The sequence below is a fragment of the Mercenaria mercenaria genome, chromosome 5, assembly GCF_021730395.1.
Source record: "Mercenaria mercenaria strain notata chromosome 5, MADL_Memer_1, whole genome shotgun sequence".
Classification (NCBI taxonomy): Eukaryota; Metazoa; Mollusca; class Bivalvia; order Venerida; family Veneridae; genus Mercenaria; species Mercenaria mercenaria.
Genome location: NC_069365.1, coordinates 66,315,873 through 66,339,671, shown reverse-complemented (window position 1 = coordinate 66,339,671; position 23,799 = coordinate 66,315,873). Strand labels below are relative to the sequence as shown.

Genomic DNA, 23,799 nt, shown 5'->3' with positions numbered 1-23,799 from the left:
TCTTAAAAATGTACTGAACCTTTCTGACTTAATTTTCTTAAACAACATGAATTAACTCTAGTTTAAAGGTGCTACCAATCATTTGATTTCCGGATAAGAACAAGTGCAAAGGTACAATAGTTACAGACACGAAATCCTATAGCAGTATATGTGTAAAAGTGTAAATGAAATGACTATACCATCTTAATACTCTCCTTTACAGATATGTAGGATTCCTAAGAAATGGTTACAAGGACTTGAGAAAAGCTTTGTTGAATGGGTTGTATCAAGGGATCCGGTAAGTCTTTCATAGTGATTAAAATGTCTGACGGTTTGTTTCAGTCTTGCTTTATGTTTAGTTTTTTAAGTTATTAAATACTAAGGTTAGAACTATATAGATTTACTGATTAATCTGATGTTCTTGATATTCCATGTCAAAATACATATTTTCAATAATGAAAGTTGTTGCCTAATAGCTTTCTGTTGGACGTTTAGAATGGTAATAAACATGAATCTTACTAGATATTTCGAATTAATTTATTGCCTAAATCGGGTTGATCAATATTTGAATGTCGAGGTTGGCATGCTCTTAATGTGTTTACACATTAACAATTACGTTTCAAGCCAGTCTCTGACAACTCCGTCAGGAAGTTACCTCGTTTGCTCAGTGGTTAGTGCATTGGATTAGCACGAGAGCGATACGTGTTCGAATCTCGTCGCAAGCAGTTTGGATTTGTCGTCATAAATGCTATGCTCTTTGATTTGTTACGGCTAGAAGTCGTAAGATGGGGACTTGTCTGGGAAACATACTTTATCTCGTGCCGAAAATGGCACTTTCCATGCCAAAATGGCTTACACATCATCATAAAGTGATGACTTCTTTGAAGAGGGGAAATGTTATGGTCGCATATGCATAGCCTGTACGTTTAAAAGCCAATCTCTGACAACTGCGTCAGGGAGTCGACACTTTGGCTCAGTGGTTAAGCATTGGACTAGCATCCGTGCGACCCGGGTTTCGAATCCCACCGCAGGCAGATTGGGAATTTTTGCCATTTAATGCTTTACTCTTTGATTTGTTAAGGCTTAAATTCGTTAAACGTCGGGTGAACATAGATACGGACTTTATCTCGTGCTAAAAATGGCAATTTCTATGCCTAAAATGGCTTACTCGTCATCATAAATGATGGGGAAGTGCTACGGTTGCTTTTGCATAACTTGTACGTTTAAAGTCAATCTCTGGCAACTGAGTCAATACGTGGGGTGGTCTGGGATACGGAAGTTATCTCGTGCCGAAATTGGCACTTTCTATGCCAAAAGTGGCTTACACAGCATCAAAACTGATGGGGAAACGATAAAGTCGCTTATGCATAGACTGCCCGTTTAAAACCAATCTCTGACAACTACGTCAGGGAGTCGACACTTTGCCTAAGTGGTAAAGCATTGGACTGGAACCCGAGCGACCCTGGTTCGAATCCTGCCAAAGACAGTTTAGATTTATGTCATTTAATACTATGCTCCTTGATTTGCTAAAAGTTGTAAGACGGGGGCTGGTCTGGGATACGGGCTTTATCAGGCGCAGAAAGTGGCATTTTCTATGCAAAAAGTTGCTTACACTTCATCAAAAATGATGATTTTTATGAAGAGGGGAAATGCTACGGTCGCTTATGCATACCCCGCACGTTTTAGGCCGATCTCTGACAAATGCGTCAGGGAGTCGACACTTTGGTTCATTAGAATAGCACCCGAGCGACCGATATTCAAATTTCGCCATAGGCATTTGGGATGTTTCATCATAAAAATGGCATGCTCTTTGACTTTTTACTGCTAAGAGTCGTAAGAGAAGAACCGGTTTAAGTCAGTGCTAGGGTGCTTATGGAGTTTGCACGTTTAATCATCCACAATGAACAGGCTCAGACAGATAAAGGGATCATAGATAAATGTTGGCTTACCAATAATGAACGAGATGATACTAAATGTCAAAATACTTTGTAAATCTTGTCGTTTTTATTGCTTTGTAGAATGATATTCTAGGACCCACTGGATTTGGAGCAGCAAGGTTTATAAACAAAGAATCAAGACTGACATACAAAATAAGATTTGAAAATGATGAAAATGCAACAGCTCCAGCTCAAAGAGTTTACATCGAGCATAAGTATAATGAAAACTTAGATCCGAGGACATTTCGACTGGAAGATGTTGTTTTCGGAAATTATAAAAAACAGGTTAACAGCAAGATTTTGCAGGTAAAGAAAACATGATTTAATAGATTTTTCTTCAGCTAATTATTTCTTTCTTGAAACAAATATCAAATAGGTAAATAGCAGTTTTTAAATAAACCAACCTAAGGTAGATTTTTACTTCTATTGTAGTGTAGCAGATAACATCATGCTTTTGCTGTTACATATTGAGTATGTATGAGTTTCCAATATATTTTTGTCAAGAAGAAGCAGCAAGTTATGTACACTTTTCATTAAAATTGCCCAGGATAAAATAGATCTTACGAGCGAGCATGGAATTGTGCTACGGGCATTTTCGGGCCTTGATTTAGTGAAACAGACAGTAGTTTGGGAATTCCAGTCACTTGATCCACAAACAGGTTAGTTTACCTCTAATACCACTTACCATTTATTATAAAAATAAAATACTGAAGAGGAATTAGATCTAAAATACAAGGGGTGTTCAAATATGAATGCAACTAGGCCAATATCTCGATTTTAACTACGATTTGCACAACATATGTACATGTATCGCATAGAGGGCTGTGTAAGCTCTTCATTGATACAATACATGTTTAAATCTGTTCAGTCTAGCTTTGACAATAGCTCGATTAACACTATCTACTCGTGTACACTAAAGCTAAAATGGTTGGGAAAAGGTCTCCTTTCACTGACCAAATACGGTCCTATATCAAGAACCGCTGTATTCTTGGTATACAGGCGAAAGACATAATGTCGTGTTTATGGGAACAATGAACTTTCTTTTTCATCTGTCACACGGTAGTGTAAGAAATTTAAAAGTGGTGTGGATTCAGTAAAAGATGCGCCTTATGCACGCCGTCCGAAAACTGCAACTTGGCCAATAATAATTGAAAAAGTAAAGGATTTGATTGCTACCGATGCAATATTTACAAATAGGCATATAGCTAAATGCGTTGGTATCCCAGTAGGAGCTGCTCGTACAATTCTCAGACGTGATTTAAAAATTAATAGGATAAGTGTCAGATGGATACCCCATCTCCTTACAAAGGAGCAGAAACTTGCTCGGTTAAGAATCGCCAAACAATTGTTGAAACAGTTCGATAAATACAACAATCGATCTTTCGCAAATATCATCACTGGCGGTTCACTTTTATGAGCCCAAGCGAAAGAAACAGAACAAAATATTGGCAACCAAAGGAAGCCAATGACCTTGCATAGCAAAACGCACCTTGAGCTTCGAAAAGGTAATGTATGTAATTTTCTTTACAAATCAAGGTCCTGCTATTCAAATTGCCGTATGAAAGGGTAAATCTGTAAATCCCAAGTTTTACAAAGGCAAGGTCCTTCATAAATTAAAGAAATATTTCGCAAACCTTCGACCAGCAACTGGTCTCCGTGGTGTCAGGTTGTTGCATGACAATGCTTCGTCACACAAAGCGGCCATTGTACGGGATATCTGAAACAGGAAAAGGTTTTCGAGCTTCACCACCCTCCTTATTCGCCAGATCTTGCCCCTTGTGATTTTTTCCTATTTCCGAGGCTCAAAAAACACCTTGCTGGAAGAAAATATCAAACGCGCAAAAATCTCGGTTCGGCTAGTTTCCAGTGTCTGGACAGTATACCTCGAAAAGAGAATGAAATAGAGAAAAGTGGAAACTTTACAGGTCGCTCAACACGAGAAAAACGAAAATGTTGCAGGCTTGGTTTGATTGAGCCTGTTCATGGACGGTAGTGGAAATGCATGCTACCGTCCACGCCCTCTACCTTTAAAAATTGGATTAAAAGACTGAAAGGATTGAGATAATTATTTTGGCATTGTTTGTTAAGCAGTTCTGAAAATTGGCCTAGTTGCATTCATATTTGAACACCCTTCGTATAGAATAAAAGATACCTGCCAACAACGGGACATTTCAAATATTTTTTGTTCGTTGCATAATTTTAGGACGAACCATTAACTCTGTTGAGAATTTCAAGTTTTTTCCTAATTAAGCTAAATATGAATATTATTTCACGTGAAAAAAGAAATACTCTCTACATGCTCCATGTAAAACTATGGAAATACAAATATATTTGTTAACCACCTGCAAAGATGCATTTAGCAATTACTATTATGCTGCAAGTGTCAAAGGATTTGATTGTTTTACAGGATGAAATAAAATGTAACTTTTATCTATGCAAAGCATAGTAAAATAACAAAAGAATTAATTCCTTGGTGATGTGACAATTTTGTAACAAAGTTGTTAATGTGATGACGTTTTATCAAACATGAAAGATGGAAAGGATTACGCTTACTTCACTTGCTGTTGTATGGTTGTATTTTCTAGAAATGAAATATTTTCTAGACAACTATAAAACATTTTTCCTGTGGTGCCACAATCTCCTTGTACCTTTATTTGAGTGTGTATACGACATAGAATATCTAAAAATACTTAGTAGGTACCAATCGTATGTAGACTAATGCATCTGAAATTATGAAAGAAGGAGCTACCTGTTCCCGTAAATAAGCATTTTAGTACATACTGTCTCATGCAATAGTTAACCTGCGTTCATCTATTCCTAATAGGTGAGGCACCAGTAGATCCAGGTATAGGATTCCTTCCGCCAAACAATGGGACATCTGGGCAAGGTTATGTGACATTCTCTATTCAGCCACACGAAGATGTTGAGCATTTATCTACAATACACGCCAATGCTTCTATATACTTTGATGAAAATGATCCCATTGATACACCAAATATATTTAACACGGTATATTCATTTTATGCTTTTAAGTGATATACTGAAATTTATCTGTGATATAAATTTGATATTTTCACTGCTTCAAACAGTTAATAAAATCTTTAACAAAATCCTTTGGAAGCACAAAATAATAGCAGAATCGGTTTGATGGAAACATCATTTTTATTTTTCACTGATACTAAACTTCATTTGAATGCGAATGAATATGAATTATTCATAATCGTAAATGCCTTGCCAAACATACTTCAGTAAATATATAGATGTCTATTCATATAAATACTTATAGGATCATAAAGATATACGTTACTTCGTAATAAAATCTAAAAGAAATCTGGAAAAGTCATATATTTATCTCACATCAAGCGGAAGCAAGCGGACACCCAAAGTATGCTTTCGAATTCTCCATTGTAACTAAAAGTAATTTTGAGGGTATGTGATCATTCGTATTTTAAGATAATTTTGTTCTTTAAAAATTGGTAAAAATGTATATAAATGTTCTGTGCATTTTTCACAAATTGATATGATTAACGTGCAAAGGTACTTTATGCACATTTCAGTTAATACGCATTCCTTTTCTTCATGTGATAACTAAAATATAACTGTGTACGCGTATTCAGTTTTCTCATTATATTTACCCTTTCAATTTATTATCCTGTAACTATATAGCAATCTGTTATTTATCAAACATTCACACAAATAATCAAGAGTCGTTTGACGCTGAAGAATTTGATGTGCAATCATACTAATTTAAACATAAATTATGATACGAAAATAGAAGTTACAAAAAAGAATTTTCAAGGCGGAACATTAGTCTTTGGCGGTTAATGCATTTGATAGCATTTCGTCATTATTTGTAAAGGGTGATTGTAACAGGAATATGTCTTCAAATAATTCAGTTAAAGAAGATCATGTGTTTGCTACATTTACTACCTAAGGTAGTAAGTCAACTAAATCGGTGAAGATTATTTTCAAGATATGTAGTTCAACAAAAATACAAATAATTTAGAACGAATTTTCCAGAAAGTACAAAAGCAGAGACATTAAACTTTAATGGCATTTATTAATATATTTTGCAATTTCTTTTTGGTAAATGTGTTCCAAGCTAAATTCTAATAAAGGAAGATATATAAAGCTAAACATTTGTGCACATGTACTTTCATCCTGCACTCATGTATCTACGATTTTCTGCAGATTGACGTCATGCCACCTGCTGTGAACGGATCAGTTTTAACGGAGACCGAATCACAAGATTCTGTGACGTTATCGTTCGACACCATAGACTGGGGAGCAGGAGTGAAATATGTTGATTTGTTTCAGTATCAAGGTATATAGAGTAAAGCGAATATAAGTTATACCTTGTTAAGTTAGGTACACACATTAAGCATCAGTACAAATTAAAAGTAGTTAACTGCAAATCATTAATCGACATACATTAAGCATCAGTATAAATCAAATGCACTTGACTGTAAATCACGAATCAACAAACATTAAGCATCATTTTAAATTAAATGCAATAAACTGCAAATCACAAATTGACACACATTATTTAAGAAATAATATATCTCATCCAGTGATTTGTCGTTGAATAAATCATTGTTTGGAGTTCAGATGCGAAGGAATTATAACACGAGGGCGCAGCCCGAGTGATATAATAATACGCATCTGAACGACAAACAATGATTTATTCAAGAGCAAATCACTAAATGAGATATATTATTTCTATTCTAACACGTTACCAAGGATTTTTAAGTACATCCTTGATGACATTCATTAAATATCTGCCCGTTTTCAATCGGTTTCTTTTCCAGCGCTCCGCTATGCCGTTTGGCGCCATGACGTAATAATTGTGACGTCAGAACAGTGATTTGTTGTATAATAATTCACTGTTTCCTGCCTTCTTTGTTTAATAGCAAAATGAATCGGATCGTGTTAGAATTATTTATATATTTATTTATATTGTTTTGTTTAACGTCGCACCGACACAGTTATAGGTCATATGGCGACTTTCCACCGTCAGTTGTGGAGGAAGACCCCAGGGGCCCCTCCATGCATTATTTCATCACGAGTGGGCACCTGCGTAGATCCACCGACCTTCTGTTAGCCAGCTGGATAGCATCTTCAAATAAAGAATTCAACGCCACGATTGAGGCTCGAACTTACATCGATGAGCTGACAAGTGAAGTCAGCGACCAAAACCACTCGGCCTCGGAGGCCCCCAAGACACACATTAAGCCTCAGTATAAATTAAATGCACTTAACTTAAAAAATCACAAATTGACATACATTAAGCATCAGCAAAATTAAGTTGCAATTAACTATAAATTACAAATCGACACACATTAAGCCTCAGTATAAATTTAATGCGCTTAACTACAATTCACAAATTGACACACATGAAGCATCAGCAAAAATTAAATGCAATTTACTGCAAATCACAAATCGATAAAATTTAGCCTCCGTACAAATTAAATGCACTTAACTGCAAATCACAAATCGACACTTTAAGTATCAGCACAAATTAAATGCAATTAACTGTAAAAAACGCAGAAGAATATCCAACAGGTAAAGTTACGTTCCAAAAACGCAGCCTCCCCAAAGACACACACGAACAACACTCGCACACTACATACGCACACATAAAATAAACACACAAGGACAAAACAATCAAATACAGGAACACAGCGACACACATTGATCCTTAGAACAAATTAAATGCACTTACTGCAAATCACAGATCGACACACATTAAGCATCAGCAAAAATCAAATGCAATTAACTGAAAATTACAAATCGATAACATTTTGCCTCAGTACAAATTAAATGCACTTAACTGCAAATCACAAATCGACACACATTAAGCATCAGCAAAAATCAAATGCAATTTACTGCAAATCACAAATCGATAACATTTAGCCTCCGTACAAATTAAATGCACTAAACTGAAAATCACAAATCGACACACATTAAGCATCAGCAATTATCAAATGCAATTTATTGCAAATCACGTATAAGATTTATGCACTTAACTTTTGATATGGCGTTAAGGGCGCATTTCTTCACCTTTGATATAACGAAAATAAATTATTTCGTCCTTGGTAAAATGAAATAAAAGATGCATGTCTAAACTATGGACTCCACTGGTGTTTGATTTTATTGTCAGTTATTACGAAAACATAATTGATTTAACTGTATACTTTTATTATTTCATTTCAAATTTTAGTGTTTTCATACCTTTGGAACAGTGTGAATTAAATATACATTCAATTTGACTCTGTTTGTTCGTAAGAATTCCACAGAATAATTCAGTTCCACATTTATAAGATTTTGATGCACCCGACAGTAGACTACCGTTTGTATGTGCGAAATTATTTTGGAACATGGGTTGTGAAACGATTTTTATAACACTATTGTATGTATAATTGAAATTAAACACCGTTGTTGTACAATAGTATAAGTATTACAGAACAATTATAACATTTATCTTTTGTAACGTATTTAAATTTAGCTTACCTCACTAAAAGGTCGATATTAGTTCACTTAAAATCATCAACTCAAACAAGTTAGATTTAGCAATTATCCACATTCGGTATGTTTTACCAAAGATGATTAACACGTTTGATTGTATCACTGGTTTTGAAAATACTCACTTTAAACATTTACCTCCTCCAATTGTGTTGATTTCCTCTATGAAAATGTGCAATTTGTGGCGAAATATTGAAGTGGAGAATAATTTTTAACTTAAGTCAGTGCAGCTGTACATAGCTAAATACTTCTCGACCGATTTTATTTGCATAATTGATGAAAAATGGAAATTTTCTATATTTTCTATATTTAATATTTTGACTGGCAAATTAAAGAAACCCAATTATACCATTTCGTGCAACCAAGAACTTGGAACTGAAAGTTTCAATGCACTTGATGCGAATTTTCAAGAGATTTAAAAAAAATTTAATTCATGTAATAAAAAAATATAATGTTTGTAAGTGTGTAGATTATTATAAGTTCATTCGATCTAGTATTAGTTTAACAGATAACTGTTTTTCCATGTTTAAACCCGGACTAACGGAAGATATCTATGTCATGCCCCTCCGCCCTGGTGAATCATACATATTAGCGGCAGTTGGCACCGACCATGTTGGCAACCGAATAAAAATTCAGAACATTGGACCAGAAAACATGATGAATGTTACTTCTAAAAAATTAATGGGTAAGTTGAAAAATACTCAAACAAATTAACTTTAATACTAGTATTTGTGCTTATTTGTATTTTGTGTATTTTCCTAAAAGTTGAGAACCTTACTTGACATGACTGATAATTCATAAACTATTTCTTTAAGCCGACTGTCTTTGTTCCGGTAATGGCAACTGCAGTTCTGGAACAAATGTTTGTATTTGTTTTGATGGATTTTACGGACCAAACTGCAATTCTAGTAAGTATGATGTGTTATTTAACTTATGTATATGAGTATCAGATAAGGAGGAAATAAATAATAAATTTTCATGTACTGTATATATAGCTGTAACTAAACAAATTGAAATTCCTTAACGTTTTATTGGTTCTATTACAGTTATCTAACTTATTTATATTATTACAACATGATATTGCTTTAGGTGTACCGCCACCGGAACCACCAGTTTTAGAACTTACATCAACAGATGTTGGATATGTTAATGTGCCCATTGAATTAACCATTTCTGCAAGAAATCTGTCTGGATCGCTAGAAGAGATAGAAATATTCATCACGGGATTCCAGAACGACACAGTATTTTCTAAAGGAATTCTACTAGCAAGTGGCGAGCTTCATTTAACATACAAAGATTTCGGACGGCTCGATATGACCACACAAATATTTGGAAATTTAAATCTAAATATAACTGTTGTTCAGACATCTACAGACTGGAGCTTTACCAGATCGGGTATAATGAGTATCAAGGTGTATAAAAATCCCACGACAGTAGACATTCAGCTTCAAGGCTGCTTTTTCGAATATAATGATACTTTTGCTGCTTTGTTGAACTCGTCTGTTGTATTCGAGGACAGAAATGAAACTGGGCCAGATAATAGTTCACACATTGCACCTCATTCTGTACTATTAAACCTACCTCCAGGGGTAGATCCACTAACGGAAGAAAAACTCGGAGAGAATATGGCATACAAAATTGATGATATGCTTGTCAACAGTGTTCTTCTTGTACACACATCACCAGAACCATTTACACTATCAGTTGACGTTCATATAGACCAAAGTGGTTTTCCATTGCCTACATATTCACGGAAACTAGAGATAACACAGTTCTGTGTCGAAGGTAAAATGATGACGTTCCCGTGTTTAGAGATTTTGAACGTCTTTCGTAATGGATTTTTGTAGGAAATCTTTTTCACAGGAGTATATTCCATTTAATTGTAAATGGCCTGTTAAAACATCATTCAGTTTCTTAATTCATTTATTTTAACACCACTACTAATTTTAACATATGTTGCAAAGTACTAGTCAATAGATATATAGCATTTATTCAAATAATTCTCTCACATTTTAAAGGTAATCTCGATTTATCGAAAATATTTATTGCATGCTGCGCATGTATGCTTAAAAGAGACATGCGAATAATTAAAACATGAAATTCTACAATCTGACGAAGTTTTTATCAGAATGTGTCGGAAAGGATAAATCCATCCGAGATACTTTTGAAATGATGAAAAACGTAATTATAAACGTACTATTTTCCTTTTTTCCCAATATCAGAAATATATTTTACAGCAGACGATGAGTACAATCATTTAGGTGTTTATAATAGTAACCTTAAGTGTATGTTAGTTACCTCTCATGAATAGACTCAATCATACCGAGTCTGATATAATTCTGCTTAGTTACATTCTGTGCTTCAAAAGGATCTTTTACACATCCAAGAAATATTTGCTTATTTCGTGTCGTACAACTTCAACGTGCCGCTGTGAGTTTGCCGCTGTAATGAAATAAAAAGTGATGGAAAAATAAAGATTTAATAGTAATTAAAATATGCTTATTATCATAGAATGCGATCCAGATAAGTATGGAATGAGCTGCGACAGAAGCTGCGATTGTAACTTGCAAAATACGGTGCAATGTGATAGGTTTGATGGAACATGCAACTGCGTTTCGGGATGGCAAGGGCTTACTTGCAATGATTCAGGTAAAATTGTAATCACAGTTTGAAATCAGCTTCTGGTTTTTTTTCATTTTTATTTGTATTCTTATCTTTAGTATAAGCCTATAACATCACATGAAATGTCATTATCAACGGCAATGCCGGTAACAGTGTCATATTTGCACAAATACAGCTTTCTTGATATAAGTAACATTTTGTGAAATAGTAGTATTAATTCATTTTTGTTTCTTTTAAACATGTGAAAGGTTTTATCATTTGAATTATTCGTAGCTTTAAGTTCAAAACAGAATATAATCTTATTTGATAATACATATATGTGGATTCTTTGGAAGCATAGTACGCAGAAAAAAACATTTATAGAGAACTTACATCTGATTTACACTATTGTAATGTTGATCAGTTATATGTGAACGGTTAGCTATTACATCTTTTGATACGGGCTTAAGTCTTATTTGAGACATAGAATTCTTCATCCAGCTGGCTTATGAAAGTCTGTTGGTTCTACCAAGATGCTCATTCGTGATTAAATAACGCACAAAGGGACTCCTGGGGCCTTCCTCCCCAGTAAAAAGAAACTAGAGGAAAGTCGCCATATGACTTATTATTGTGTCGGTGTGACGTTTAACCCAACAAAAACAAATTTTCTTTTGATAGAATTGATTTTTATTATAAGAAATAGTCAAGTTTTGAAAAATGTGGTTCTTCTATAAGATGGCACTATTAACAGTCCTGTGCACCTGTATATTTCAGTGTGCTCCTGCATATCTAACCATACAGAGAGTTGTGATCCAGAGACCAGAATGTGCTTATGCAACCGCCATTGGTCTGGCAACAGTTGTGAAGTGGATGTTAATGAATGCAGCAATACTTCTCTTTGTGGCAATTATCCTTACACAACCTGTGTGAATAAGGAATGGGGATATGATTGTCTCTGTGATGCTGGATATAAACTTGAAAATGACACATGTGTTGGTAAATATACTGCTAGCCATAGTGTCACAGCATGAGAGATATCCGTTGTTTTTATCCGATAAATGTTATGGTACTGTACCTTAGTTAGTGGTGGCGCAAAGTATTTGTGAACAATCCCTAGCGGCTTAGTATATTCCTTGTCCTCGGGTTTTATTCCCAGTTAGGCTGTACAATTTTCCCTTACCCTGTGCCTTATACGGCATTACATTGGCTAGTCTCCGACGCCAGTACCGGGTTGTTCGTACCAATAAATATATATCTTAAAATAGTCATTAAAATACGGCTTAAATTTCGCCAAGACGTACGAAATGACAGAAATCAAAATGTTTATTATATATTAGGTGGAAATCAGTTTTGTGTTCTGCCTGCAAATTATTAATATCGTGTGACTCAGGACTGGCAATGTCAATCCGTCCAGAAAACAACTTCCAAGATTAAGGTACAGTCATAACAACCGTATTGTATTTGCTTCGCTTAAAAGTTTGGCAAGTTAAGTATATAATAATTTCAAATAAGAAAAAAACCCAAATAAGTCAAGTAATATAAAGCTAATTGTTGTGTTGAAAGCTTTATATGCATGCATGGGTTTTTATGGAAAAAAAACATTAAGATGAAAAACATCATATTAACTGATTTTCTGTTCGACTCTGTCTGATTGGATTATTAGGAGACGGGAGACATAATAAAAAAGAAGTTCCCAACTTGGTCTGAGCTGCTTTGATCTTAATAGTGTTCTGTCAGTTTCGTCGAACCCTTAACTGTGTTACACATAAAATTATTGCTCTGCATTCTGTACTGCATGTTATTGTGTATCCCTTTAATAATTGTTTACTACGTTTCCCTTTTTGATTGTACGATGCTGAGGCCGGCGGAGGATTCCATGGCAGCTAGCTCATAAACCCTACCCGCTCTTCTAAGGACGGATTTGTTTAATAGTGACCCTTTTTCTGCCTAGCCCTTATTGGTGTTTCCTTTGGTGTTCTAGCTTTTTAAAGTCATATAGTACATACATTTAGGGACTCCTAAGATTTTTATGTATATTTATATGATCGCATTTTTGTTTCACAATGCGTTCCTGCGGTTGCTGTTTCTTGTGTAAGGAATACTTCAGGTGGGCAGTAATTGTATTTATGCTGTCTTGTAATATAGTAAAATAGTACGGGTTTTAGATTGATGGCTGGTGCCAGTAAACTAGTTTAAAATTCCAAACGATGCTTTGCCTCTGACCGTTTCAAGGCGGTGCTATGCTGTCTTCATGTTTATTTGTGTCTTTGTTGCTTCATTTTTGTTATTTTTGCTTGTGTTATTATATACATGTGCTCAGCAACTGTGTATGTATAAACACAAATACTCCTATTTCCATGTGGAGTGCTGTATGGGCCGTTGCGGTTTTTTTATGTGATATTTTTATCGAAGACATGCGTAAATGGTCCAATAATTTTCTATCTAACTATTTTTACACGAGCATAATTGCGTTTCATATATTATGCTTTTTCATACTAATACGCACGTGAGGGATTCAGCTGACGTGCGTATCTTTGATTTACCGTTTCCTTAGATAAAAGGTATGCACGCAAGTAACCGGTTAATGTGTTCCAGTGGTATTTTTGCCACTGACATGGCATGGTCCAAGGTGTTCCATAATGTGTTTTGTTGTTTGTCGATGTTGTTTGTTTTGTTTTACTCTTCCTTGTATGTGCATATATCTGTCAATTGTTTCTACATATAAGCATTGCAGAAGGATTTTGTTTACAGGAGACTGCATTTTTGAACGTAGATATTCCCTACTGAATCTTTGTTCATGCATTTGTCATTTGAAGTAATTTTATGGTCTGCGCTTGTTTCTCTAATTGCAAAATCGAACTTGCTTATTCAGTTTTTCAGATATTCTTATAAAAACAAAAATACTATTTAATTGTACGTGATGTATGATGTAAGACAGTCGGGAGGGAAAAGTGGTGTTGTACTGAACTGAGTTTTCATTAGATGTGTTCTTCTCGAAAATGCCTATCACCTATGTCACATATATGTCATTCGTGTTATTGTTCTCTAATGCTAAGAGTGGTTTTGATTAATTTATACAGTATTGACGTATCGTTGCACTTTTGTGTTTGACTTCTCAACCTCTACGATTTAAATTATATATTATTTTACATGTTCAGTATAAAAAGGCTTTTATGAAAGTCAAGCCTCTGAGGTTAGTGTTATAGTGAAAGTAATAGAAATGTGCTTATGTCATAGAATGCGGTCCAGATAAGTATGGAATGAACTGCGAAGGAACATGCCGTTGTAATTTGCAAAATACTGTGCAGTGTAATAGGTTTAATGGAACATGCGATTGCGCTTTAGGATGGCAAGGGCTTACTTGCGATGATTCAGGTAAAATTGTTATTTATGTTTAAAAATAAAAACTTGCGTTTCCACTTTTACAGCTTTCTTCCCACATGTTAGATCTGCTCAGACATTAGTTGTGGTTGAAGTCTTTATCTTTGAAACATTAAAAGTCTATATCATTTGTATTATTGAAGTCATTTGTAGCTAGAATTTCAATACAGAATGTTAACTGGTTTAATAAAACACATACAAAGATTCTTTTGAAGCATACAGTGCAACCAAGCTAAATGATAAAAATTTTAAACCTTAATAAAACTATCGTTATGTTAATAGCTATATATGAACGTTTTATGCTTAATGTCTGTGTTCTGAAGCTATTACATTGTAAGCAAATGCTTTATCTTTGAGTGATCAAGTTACAAAAAAGGAAAGTATTTTTCTTCTGAGATGACACCTCTAACAGTCCAAGGTACCTGTATATTTTTCAGTATGCTCCTGCATATCTAACCATACAGAAAGGTGTGATCCAGAGACCAAAATGTGCTTTTGCAACCGCCATTGGTCTGGCAACAATTGCGAAATTGATGTAAATGAATGTGGCAATACTTCTATTTGTGGCAATTATCCACACACATCCTGTGTCAATAAGGAATGGGGATATGATTGTCTCTGTGAAGCTGGATATAAACTTGAAAATGATAATTGTGTTGGTAAATATACTGCTAGCCATACTGTCAAAGATGAGAGATATCAATAGTTTTATTCAGTAAATGTTACGATGTTTATGAACAACCTGTAGTGGCATCGCAAGTGTATAGCCCTTTCATTTGGTTTGATTCCGATTAGGCTAGCTCTGTGCCTAACATAGGACCACAAAAACATGATATTGAGTAGTTTGCAGCCCCAGTACCCGGTAGTTGGTATTAAGAAAGAGTTATAATATAAGAATTGATTATATACCTGAAATATCCTAAACAAGGTTTAAATTTCACCTATACGTACGAACTGACAGAAATCAAAATCTGAATGGTACTAGGTGGAAATTCTTTTCGTGTTTCGCCTGTGAATAACTAAATGTGGTCTCGTGTGACACACGACTGGCAAATCCATCCGAGTCGGATTAAAGTATTGTCATAATAACCCTACTGTTTCTACTTCACTAAAATCTTCGGAACGGCCAGTAGATAATAACTGTATAGCGATCTCTTTCTGTCAATCCACACTTAAGTCTTATTGTATGTCACAACAGAATGTGGAAATACAAAATATGGGTTAAACTGCGATCAAACATGTCACTGCAATTGGAACCACACAAGACATTGTGACAAGATCACCGGATTGTGTGTGTGTGAAGCAGAGTGGAAAGGGCTTACTTGCAATGAGTCAGGTATGCAACTGTATTTTATTCTTTATCAAAGTATCATTCATGCATATGCAACGTATGAACCAGAACTGACGGGACATTTACCATTTCTAAAAAACGAGAAAAGCTACTTTACCATTTAGATTACACAGTATGTGAACCTATTACCTGCGTTGATATGTTTGCACCTGTTGTTTGAAGTGCTATAATAGTCGGAATCAACTGAGGTTCGAATACCTGGGGCAACGTCTTATTGTTGTTGCTATTCCTTTTTGGACTTCATTAAATTCTAGAATAAAACATCTTGCACATCGGACATAATTGATGATTTACATGTATCAGAGATGCACACGCTGTTGAGACCCGTTATTTTATATTTTAGTATTTTAGGAAATAAGGGAAAAAAATGTAGTGATAACATTATTTAAAGGGATACATTCGAATGGCTCAAATTTACCAGCTGACTCATTTGATGTGTTATTATTAATGTGTTCTTGTGTTATTAAACAGTACAACGTGTATCAGAGAAGTGGGGACTAAAAGTTGTCACAGCTTTTCTTTTGATATACTATAGTTCGTTCTTTAACAAAAGACAACAGTAAATGCAACTGAAAAGTGGTAACATACTCGTAATGCTAATTTCTTAGCTATTTTTACTGGAATTATACATATTCTATTCTTCGATTAACATTTCTCATAAAAGCTAATTATTGCTGAGATGTGACGTTGGTAATACTCTTTTTTATGTTTATATGAGTATATTATTACATAGTTTTAAATAAGAAAAGCATACCTTTAGAGGTATCTCATGGTCATTATAACGCCTTAATTTCTAAATTCTTGATCAGCAAGGTTTAAATATATATTGTAGAGATAGTACCTAGAAAATTCAAATTCATCTTTACAGATTTTTTTCAGAGTGAAATGATAGTTAAGTGCACCAATTTACCAAATATATGTATGGTTTTCCTCTTCCCCATGTAAAAATAGAAATAAAAAATTCTGAGTGAAAGAGAATGACATGCTCTTAAAAATAAGCTTACCAAAACCATACCAAATATTACCTGAAAAAAAGTTATTAAAGATTTTATAATGTAAACAAACCCCTACACCATTTTGCCATCAATATTTTCCACCCGTGAATGCACTCAGTTCAGGTGATAATTGTTGATATAATTGTAAATGAGAGGCCCCAACAAAAACCTTTTTTTCAAGTTGTGTAAACAGTTTAAGTTGTAAATTGATGTTGATATCTGAAGTTACCCGATTACTTTGTTTACAACAATGTATAAAACACCTTATAGTTTGTCAAGGGTAGTTGACCTGTAACGAAAATCATCAAATAAAGTAATCTACATATGCCTTTTCAGCATTTATTTGTTTTTCAAGGAAAGCAAATCATCGTGCTAGTTCTGTCCAGAGAATGTTGAATTGCTTAAAATATATTACATAGAGTCATTACCTATCAGCTACCTTAAAATGTTGTAATTACAATCACTACCTTAAGACATTGAAATTAAATTTGATGACAATGAATTTTTTTGTTACATTATTTGAGGCAAAGTACTCCTGAATAATAAGAGAAATTCTTCAAAATGACTAAAGCATAAGAAACACGTTCAAAATGATTCATTGAATTGATAGATATACACAATCTAGCTACTTCGTCACACAAACGTTATACCAATTTAACTCTTTTTTGTTGTTATTTCTCAATGTTGGATATATACATTTTAATATATAAATGTTGTGTAAACCAATGTATCACCATTGAGAACAATAAATAACTTTGGCTAAAAGATCAAAACTCAATAACATTTCTTAAAGTCGTAAATGTTCTTTAAAGGAATTTATGCATTATTCTATATTATCTTCATGCATTACTTTAAACTTTCTATCAGGGCCTTACTACAACTTACAAAATAACTGTCAGTGGAAGTCATGAGAAAAGCGTGCATATTGTATATTGAATGCAAAGGGATTTAAACAAATGAAGGTCATATTTTGTCTGCCTGGTAAGTTGTTGGAAAAGGATCCTATATGATTTTTTTCCACTTTTTACCAATGTTTTATGTTGGCTTCAGTTTTTGGTCAATTCAGAGTTGTCCCCCTTTGCTTTTCTTGGGTAGGCGCCATCTCTATACATTGTAACGTTTTTTAACGTTTTAGTACACAAACGTACGATGTTAAAACTATGTGTATATTATTCATTGCCTTTCGGTTCAATAACAAGCTAATTTCTAATATATTAGCGTTTGAATTCTGCAGTAACTATAGATATATGAAGGTGTAGAAAATGTATTTAATGCGGAGAAACATTAAACCAACCAGTGGTAAGCATGAGTTGTATCGATTGTATCGATTGATTGTGTGTGATGTGACAGCATCTTAATAACGTTGGGCTGCCTTAGAGTTAGTAGCGTTGCCTAATAGACGATAGATAAATAATATGCAAGATATTAGACCACCCCTCGTACATAAGTTACCAAAATGGTCATAAAACCTAAAACCATAAAGCAACGTGTTACACGAAAGAATGTAGAAACAATAATAAAATAGTGCGATGTTCGATATTGATGCCATTATTCCAAAAGATAACAGGTAAGGGTAGATTTCTTGGAAGCACAGAGCACCACAAACACAGCCTCAGAGCCACATAGGTTTTAAATATGCTATACAAATAATGATAGATTTAATCTTTGTCTAACAAAACCTTTCCTAGCTGCACAAAATGGAAAGCATATAAATAAATTAAGTGGGTGCCGAAACTAGGTAGGTTCAAGCTTTGGTTAATCCAGATAATATTCAGTGCTAACTTAAACTTCATTGCGCTTTTCAGCGTGTCCTTGCATTGCAAATAATACGGTTAAGTGTGAACCTGAATCTGAATCATGTCTATGTCAAAAAGAGTGGACAGGCGGCAGAGGTGAGACAGATGTTGATGAATGTCAAAACAAATCTGTATGTGCCAACATTCCGCACACTGTTTGTGTGAATAGAGACTGGGGATATAACTGTGTTTGCAGTGCTGGATATCAATCTGAGAATGGGAGTTGCGTTGGTAAGTTGTTTTTTTTTTATCACATCTTATATAAAGGAACCAATATGAACTAAACTTAAAATGTCAACCTAGAAATATCGTCTAGTAAGTATTGCCAAAATGATTTTAATGTGAAGTTAAATCGTAATTACCTATTGTCTCTTTTCACAATGATGAATTAACTGAAAACTGACCTGCGAGCTATCATTGTGTTACACTTTTGTGATTTACAAAAGATAGGAATATAAGTTTTTATTTCGTAAGAATATTTAAAGATCTTTAACAACCAAAATTGCATTTCAATTTTACGTCAACATTAGTGATAGGAATTAACTTTTTGTTGCACGATTTTCTGTAGTTCACAGTCAGTGCTTCTTCCTCTGGTAACTTAATTTCTCTTCATGTTTTTTTCTTTCCGTACCTCAGAGCAATCAAAATATCACCCAGCCACAAGGCTTATATAGCTTTACCTCCTCTTATCTAACAACCACTAATATTGCCCCCAGTGTCACAATTCTTGTGCACCTTATTCTTAAATACTTATCATACACTAAAATTGTCTCCCCATCAACTCAATTCTGTGCACTTAATAAACTAATTACCTATCAGCCAATAAAATTGTTTCCCCATCACAATTTTGATGCTGCTTCGAGTGTATATCTGACAAAAGGCATAGTAATGACAGCACATTTCTCGGTGTGTTTTCTACATTCTTCCAGTCAAAATATTCGTACTGCTGTATATTTCTTGCTACTTCTATGTCGCTCTGCTGATGAAATTACAATGTACATCAGTATTGTACAAGTGTATAAATATCACATTATAAATATTCAGTTTTGAATTATTCATTTACCGCTATACATAATGTAGCTTCGCCGACTTAATATTTTACTATAAATCCTGAAATCAAGTCCAGTTATAACTCAGTTTGTATTCTTTTTATAATACTATACATGTACCTGGTAATAATTTGGTCAGTACATTGTCATACCATTTTAAATAATGTGTTTGAAGAAATGATCATTACCTCAGTGTTCATAATTGATAATTCTTTCCGCGTCCAGTTTTCTAACTTTGTCTGGTTGGAAATTTTAACATCGAAGTGACCCACGTTCATGTCAGTGATTAAACCAGGAGCGCCTTCCTGAATGTAAAAACACTATCACTATCTTACTTATGTGAAATACTGGTCGGAAATTTTATGGATTTTCAAAATCGTTTTGATTACTATATAGATTCATATATGTTTGTGTCACATGCATGAACAATAAAGTTAATAAAAGTATTTTTTTCAAAGAATAATTGGTTAAAGAAATGCATTTAATAATAATTACCTGTAACTGTAGGACTGTTGTCACATTCGAAGATAATATTAAATTTAGAAAGACTTCAGTCATGTTTGAATCAGTTGGAACTGTTTTCACAAGAAGCTTTTGTTTTCCCTGATTGTTCTACGAAGAAACATAATATATAAACTTATTTGTGAGTGAAACTCGACCTCCACTATGAAATGATATCGTAGGGAAGAAATATTTAAGAAGGGAGGCTTTAATACAAAAATATATACTGGCAATTTACTTGAAGACTTAAAAATGTAATAAAAATATATCAAAAGTCAGTCTACTAGCATATTCTCCAAAATTAGAACATTCAGTGATTAAATGAAACATATAAACAAAATCTTATACAATATATATGGAAAGTTCGGTAAACCGACACTTTTCACAGCAACACTTCAATTTCACGTTCTAGTTCGTATTTACATATTTCTACACACAATGTAACTACGATGATGAAAACTTTATATCATATATTGTTCTGGCTTACATCTGTACTTACTATAAGATATAATTTATGCAGCTTTGTTCCTTCGTTTGTTTGGTTGTTCGGCTCTGAAAAGAAGACTGTTGAATTAAAAATGTAGGTTAATGGATTTTATGCCTTTTGACCAACTTAAACGGACGATGTCTTTGAACTTCCTTTCAATTTTTTAATTTTCTTTTTTTCGGTAATGAAATAATTATGTTATCAAAACTGTGATCATATATTTCGCCTTAGAATTGAGAAGAGTGTACTTACTAATGCTTAATGTTTCACTAACGTTGGTATACACTGCCTCAGATTCCGCTGGTATATTCTTTCCGATGTCATCAGCTGCATTACTTTCTGATGGTGTACTGTTCACCATTGGTTCACTGTCATTCAGACTCGATTCAATGAGCTACATAAAACCCAACATAATATTTAATTAAATGCATCAATTTGACATTTGGTAGGTCAAATAAAATCGTGATACATCGTCTTAATGCCATATCTGGAATAAACTTCTGAAACACTATCGACATAAATTTTTCCGACCATTTGTGACATTATAGCGTTGCTTACTGTAAACTGATAGGAACAAAATACTTACGTCAAACTGAATCTCTAGATTTGTTTTTTCACTTTCCATTTGTTTCTCTAACAAATAATAATACATGTGTTCAAACTGGTCTGTCTTTACAAAATGAGTTCCAAATAATAGTGCTTCTGATACAGCCTCGTGTAGGTATACATACTGCTCCTAAACAAAATGTAATCAATCTTCTTATCTAATTAAAGAAATAATTTTATTTGCATTCTTTAACTAGCTATCTATTTTAGGACTTGTAAATAGTCATAAACTTTATCACCCGACAATTACATTTTTATAATCATTCTGTCTTCATAAATTTATGCTGTCATATTTTCGAAAGTTACCGTTGCAACAGATTCTAAGTTATGTAGTGTTATTACTATAAAATCCATCTCGTTTACAAACATATATAATTAAAACGTCACACACACCGGCAAGGATCCGCCAGCGTATGGACAGTTGTTTTCCTAACATCTTAAATACTGTCTTGATGGAAATGTTAATTATCTATAATGCAAAAAAAAAAAAAAAAAGAAGCGCACGGAATGCATATACAAGTGTAACAAAGCCAAAATCAATCAAAATAAATCTTCATGTTTATGAAGAAAGCAATTTCAGAAATCATGTGCTTAAATTGAGAGTAAATTAAAACGTACACAAGTAAGCTCTGTATGTTACTAGATTACCTTTGTTTGTACCATGTAAGTTCTCTGTCTTCGCAACGTTTCTACCATCTGTGCTGGTCTGATGCTTCCTTCAGTAACAGCTTGATTATACAGGTTGTCCAGGGCAATAAATGTCCCGGTACGTCCTATTCCTGCACTGTAATAAACATATGCATAATTATACAGGTTGTCTAGGGCAATAAATAGCCCGGTACGTTCTATTCCTGCACTGCAATATACATATGTATATTAATACAGGTTTTCTAGGGCAATACATGTCCGGTACGTCCTATACCCGCACTGCAATATACATATGCATAATTATACAGGTTGTCTAGGACAATAAATGTCACGGTACGTCCTATTCCTGCACTGCAATATACATATGCATAATTATACAGGTTGTCTAGGGCAATCAATGTCCCGGTACGTCCTATTACCGCACTTCAATATACATAATTATTATGCATAATTATACAGGTTGTCTATGGCAATAAATATTCCGGTATGTCCTATTCCCGCACTGCAATTATGCATAACTATACAGGTTGTCTAGGGCAATAAATGTCCCGGTACGTCCTATTCCTGCACTGCAATATACATATGCATAATTATACAGGTTGGCTAAGGCAATAAATGTCCCGGTACGTCCTATTCCCGCACTGCAATATACATATGCATAATTATACAGGTTGTCTAGGACAATAAATGTTTCGGTACGTCCTATTCCTGCACTGGAATATACATATGCATAATTATACAGGTTGTTGTCTCGGGCATCCGTCCAATTCTCGCGCTGCTATCTACATATTCATATTTACAATATAAGAGTGTTCTGGGCAAATAAACGTTCCGGTATATACATATACATAATTATATAGGTTGTCTATGACAACAGATATTCCAGAACATTTGCTATTCCCGCATTGTATTGCATTGTATGCGTTCTCATGATTACACACGTTGTCTATGACAGTCTTTGTCCTAGTAATACATCACTACACACATTGTAATATAAGACTGGTTATACATTTTATAGGGCAAAATGTGTTAATGTAGGTCCTATCAATGCATTGGAAATCTTCATGTGTAAGAGCAGACACTTCAGAAGCACTGAGCACAGCAAACACAGACAGATTCGCACATCAAAAAGTATAAACTGAAGTGGAAAGACACAAGCATACGAGTTGTTTCATATATCTACCAAATAAAATATCTTAATTATATGAAAAATATCTAAAATGAGGATGGAGTTAAGAAGAGGAAAATGGAAAGGGAAAAGGTTAAGCAAAAAGGTGTTTTGGCATAAGGGAAGAAATCCCTCTGACATAAAAGACTATATACGTAACATACAAAAAAGAAAAAAAGAAAAAATTGAAGACAGGGGAACCGCAAAGTTTAACATGAACTTTGCTTTGCATTTTTTTTGCATTTTATTCTACTTTGATAAATTTTCTAAAAGACTTTATAGATATTTGCATTATACTTAATTTTTTAAGTTTTAATAGTTTATAAACTGCATCCCCATAACATACGGGATTAGTAAGATCAAGTTTAAGATGTGTTTTTTAGGTTTATGTTGTATGTCTTTTAAGGTTCGCATGATTTGTAGTATGAACATTTTTCTTGAAATATGAAGATTTATCAAATATGAAATATTGAAAGCCATTACATTCATGTACATTCAGCAAATATTCAATTTGGCAAAATGAATTTATATGAAAAGAAACGTATGTTTGAAAAGCCAATAAATGTCCCAATACGTTGTATGTATGTCCTAACCTTGCACTCTTATCTTTATTTACATTTATTCAATATTAATCACTAAAACTTATTTGCTTATGCAAGCAAAATACATTAAAAATTTTGAAGATTATAGCAGAAAAGCAAATCGTCAACAAACTTTATATTACAGACTGATAACATATTTATGAAAAATGGTAAAACTAAAAGCAATATTTCAATGC

At 33.9% G+C, this 23,799-nt stretch overlaps 2 protein-coding genes across 10 annotated transcripts in view; one reads left to right on the top strand and one right to left on the bottom strand.

The window, feature by feature from the left end:
• The window catches only part of LOC128557104 (uncharacterized), a 33,057-nt gene extending 14,178 nt beyond the window's left edge, over positions 1-18,879 (top strand). The window contains exons 5-18 of the mRNA XM_053543783.1: positions 203-277; positions 1,998-2,222; positions 2,464-2,575; positions 4,741-4,925; positions 6,108-6,240; positions 8,947-9,123; positions 9,254-9,346; positions 9,528-10,223; positions 10,950-11,087; positions 11,814-12,035; positions 14,277-14,414; positions 14,858-15,079; positions 15,619-15,756; positions 18,572-18,879. Of these exons, the coding sequence (XP_053399758.1) occupies positions 203-277; positions 1,998-2,222; positions 2,464-2,575; positions 4,741-4,925; positions 6,108-6,240; positions 8,947-9,123; positions 9,254-9,346; positions 9,528-10,223; positions 10,950-11,087; positions 11,814-12,035; positions 14,277-14,414; positions 14,858-15,079; positions 15,619-15,756; positions 18,572-18,846 (2,829 nt within the window). The 3' untranslated portion in view covers positions 18,847-18,879. The remainder of the gene's footprint in view (positions 1-202; positions 278-1,997; positions 2,223-2,463; positions 2,576-4,740; positions 4,926-6,107; positions 6,241-8,946; positions 9,124-9,253; positions 9,347-9,527; positions 10,224-10,949; positions 11,088-11,813; positions 12,036-14,276; positions 14,415-14,857; positions 15,080-15,618; positions 15,757-18,571) is intronic.
• LOC123557472 (receptor-type tyrosine-protein phosphatase epsilon-like) overlaps positions 1-23,799 on the bottom strand; it is a 71,592-nt gene that overhangs the window by 25,224 nt on the left and 22,569 nt on the right. For 3 of the 9 annotated variants that reach the window (XM_053543785.1, XM_053543784.1, XM_053543791.1), the window contains 7 exons: positions 21,854-21,989; positions 21,186-21,335; positions 20,852-20,993; positions 20,612-20,664; positions 20,107-20,223; positions 19,800-19,931; positions 19,375-19,541 (listed from right to left, as the gene is read on the bottom strand). In XM_053543785.1, coding sequence (XP_053399760.1) covers positions 19,375-19,541; positions 19,800-19,931; positions 20,107-20,223; positions 20,612-20,664; positions 20,852-20,993; positions 21,186-21,335; positions 21,854-21,989 — 897 coding nt within the window. The remainder of the gene's footprint in view (positions 1-19,374; positions 19,542-19,799; positions 19,932-20,106; positions 20,224-20,611; positions 20,665-20,851; positions 20,994-21,185; positions 21,336-21,853; positions 21,990-23,799) is intronic. The other 6 variants (XR_008371035.1, XM_053543789.1, XM_053543787.1 and 3 more) reach the window with 4 other exon arrangements.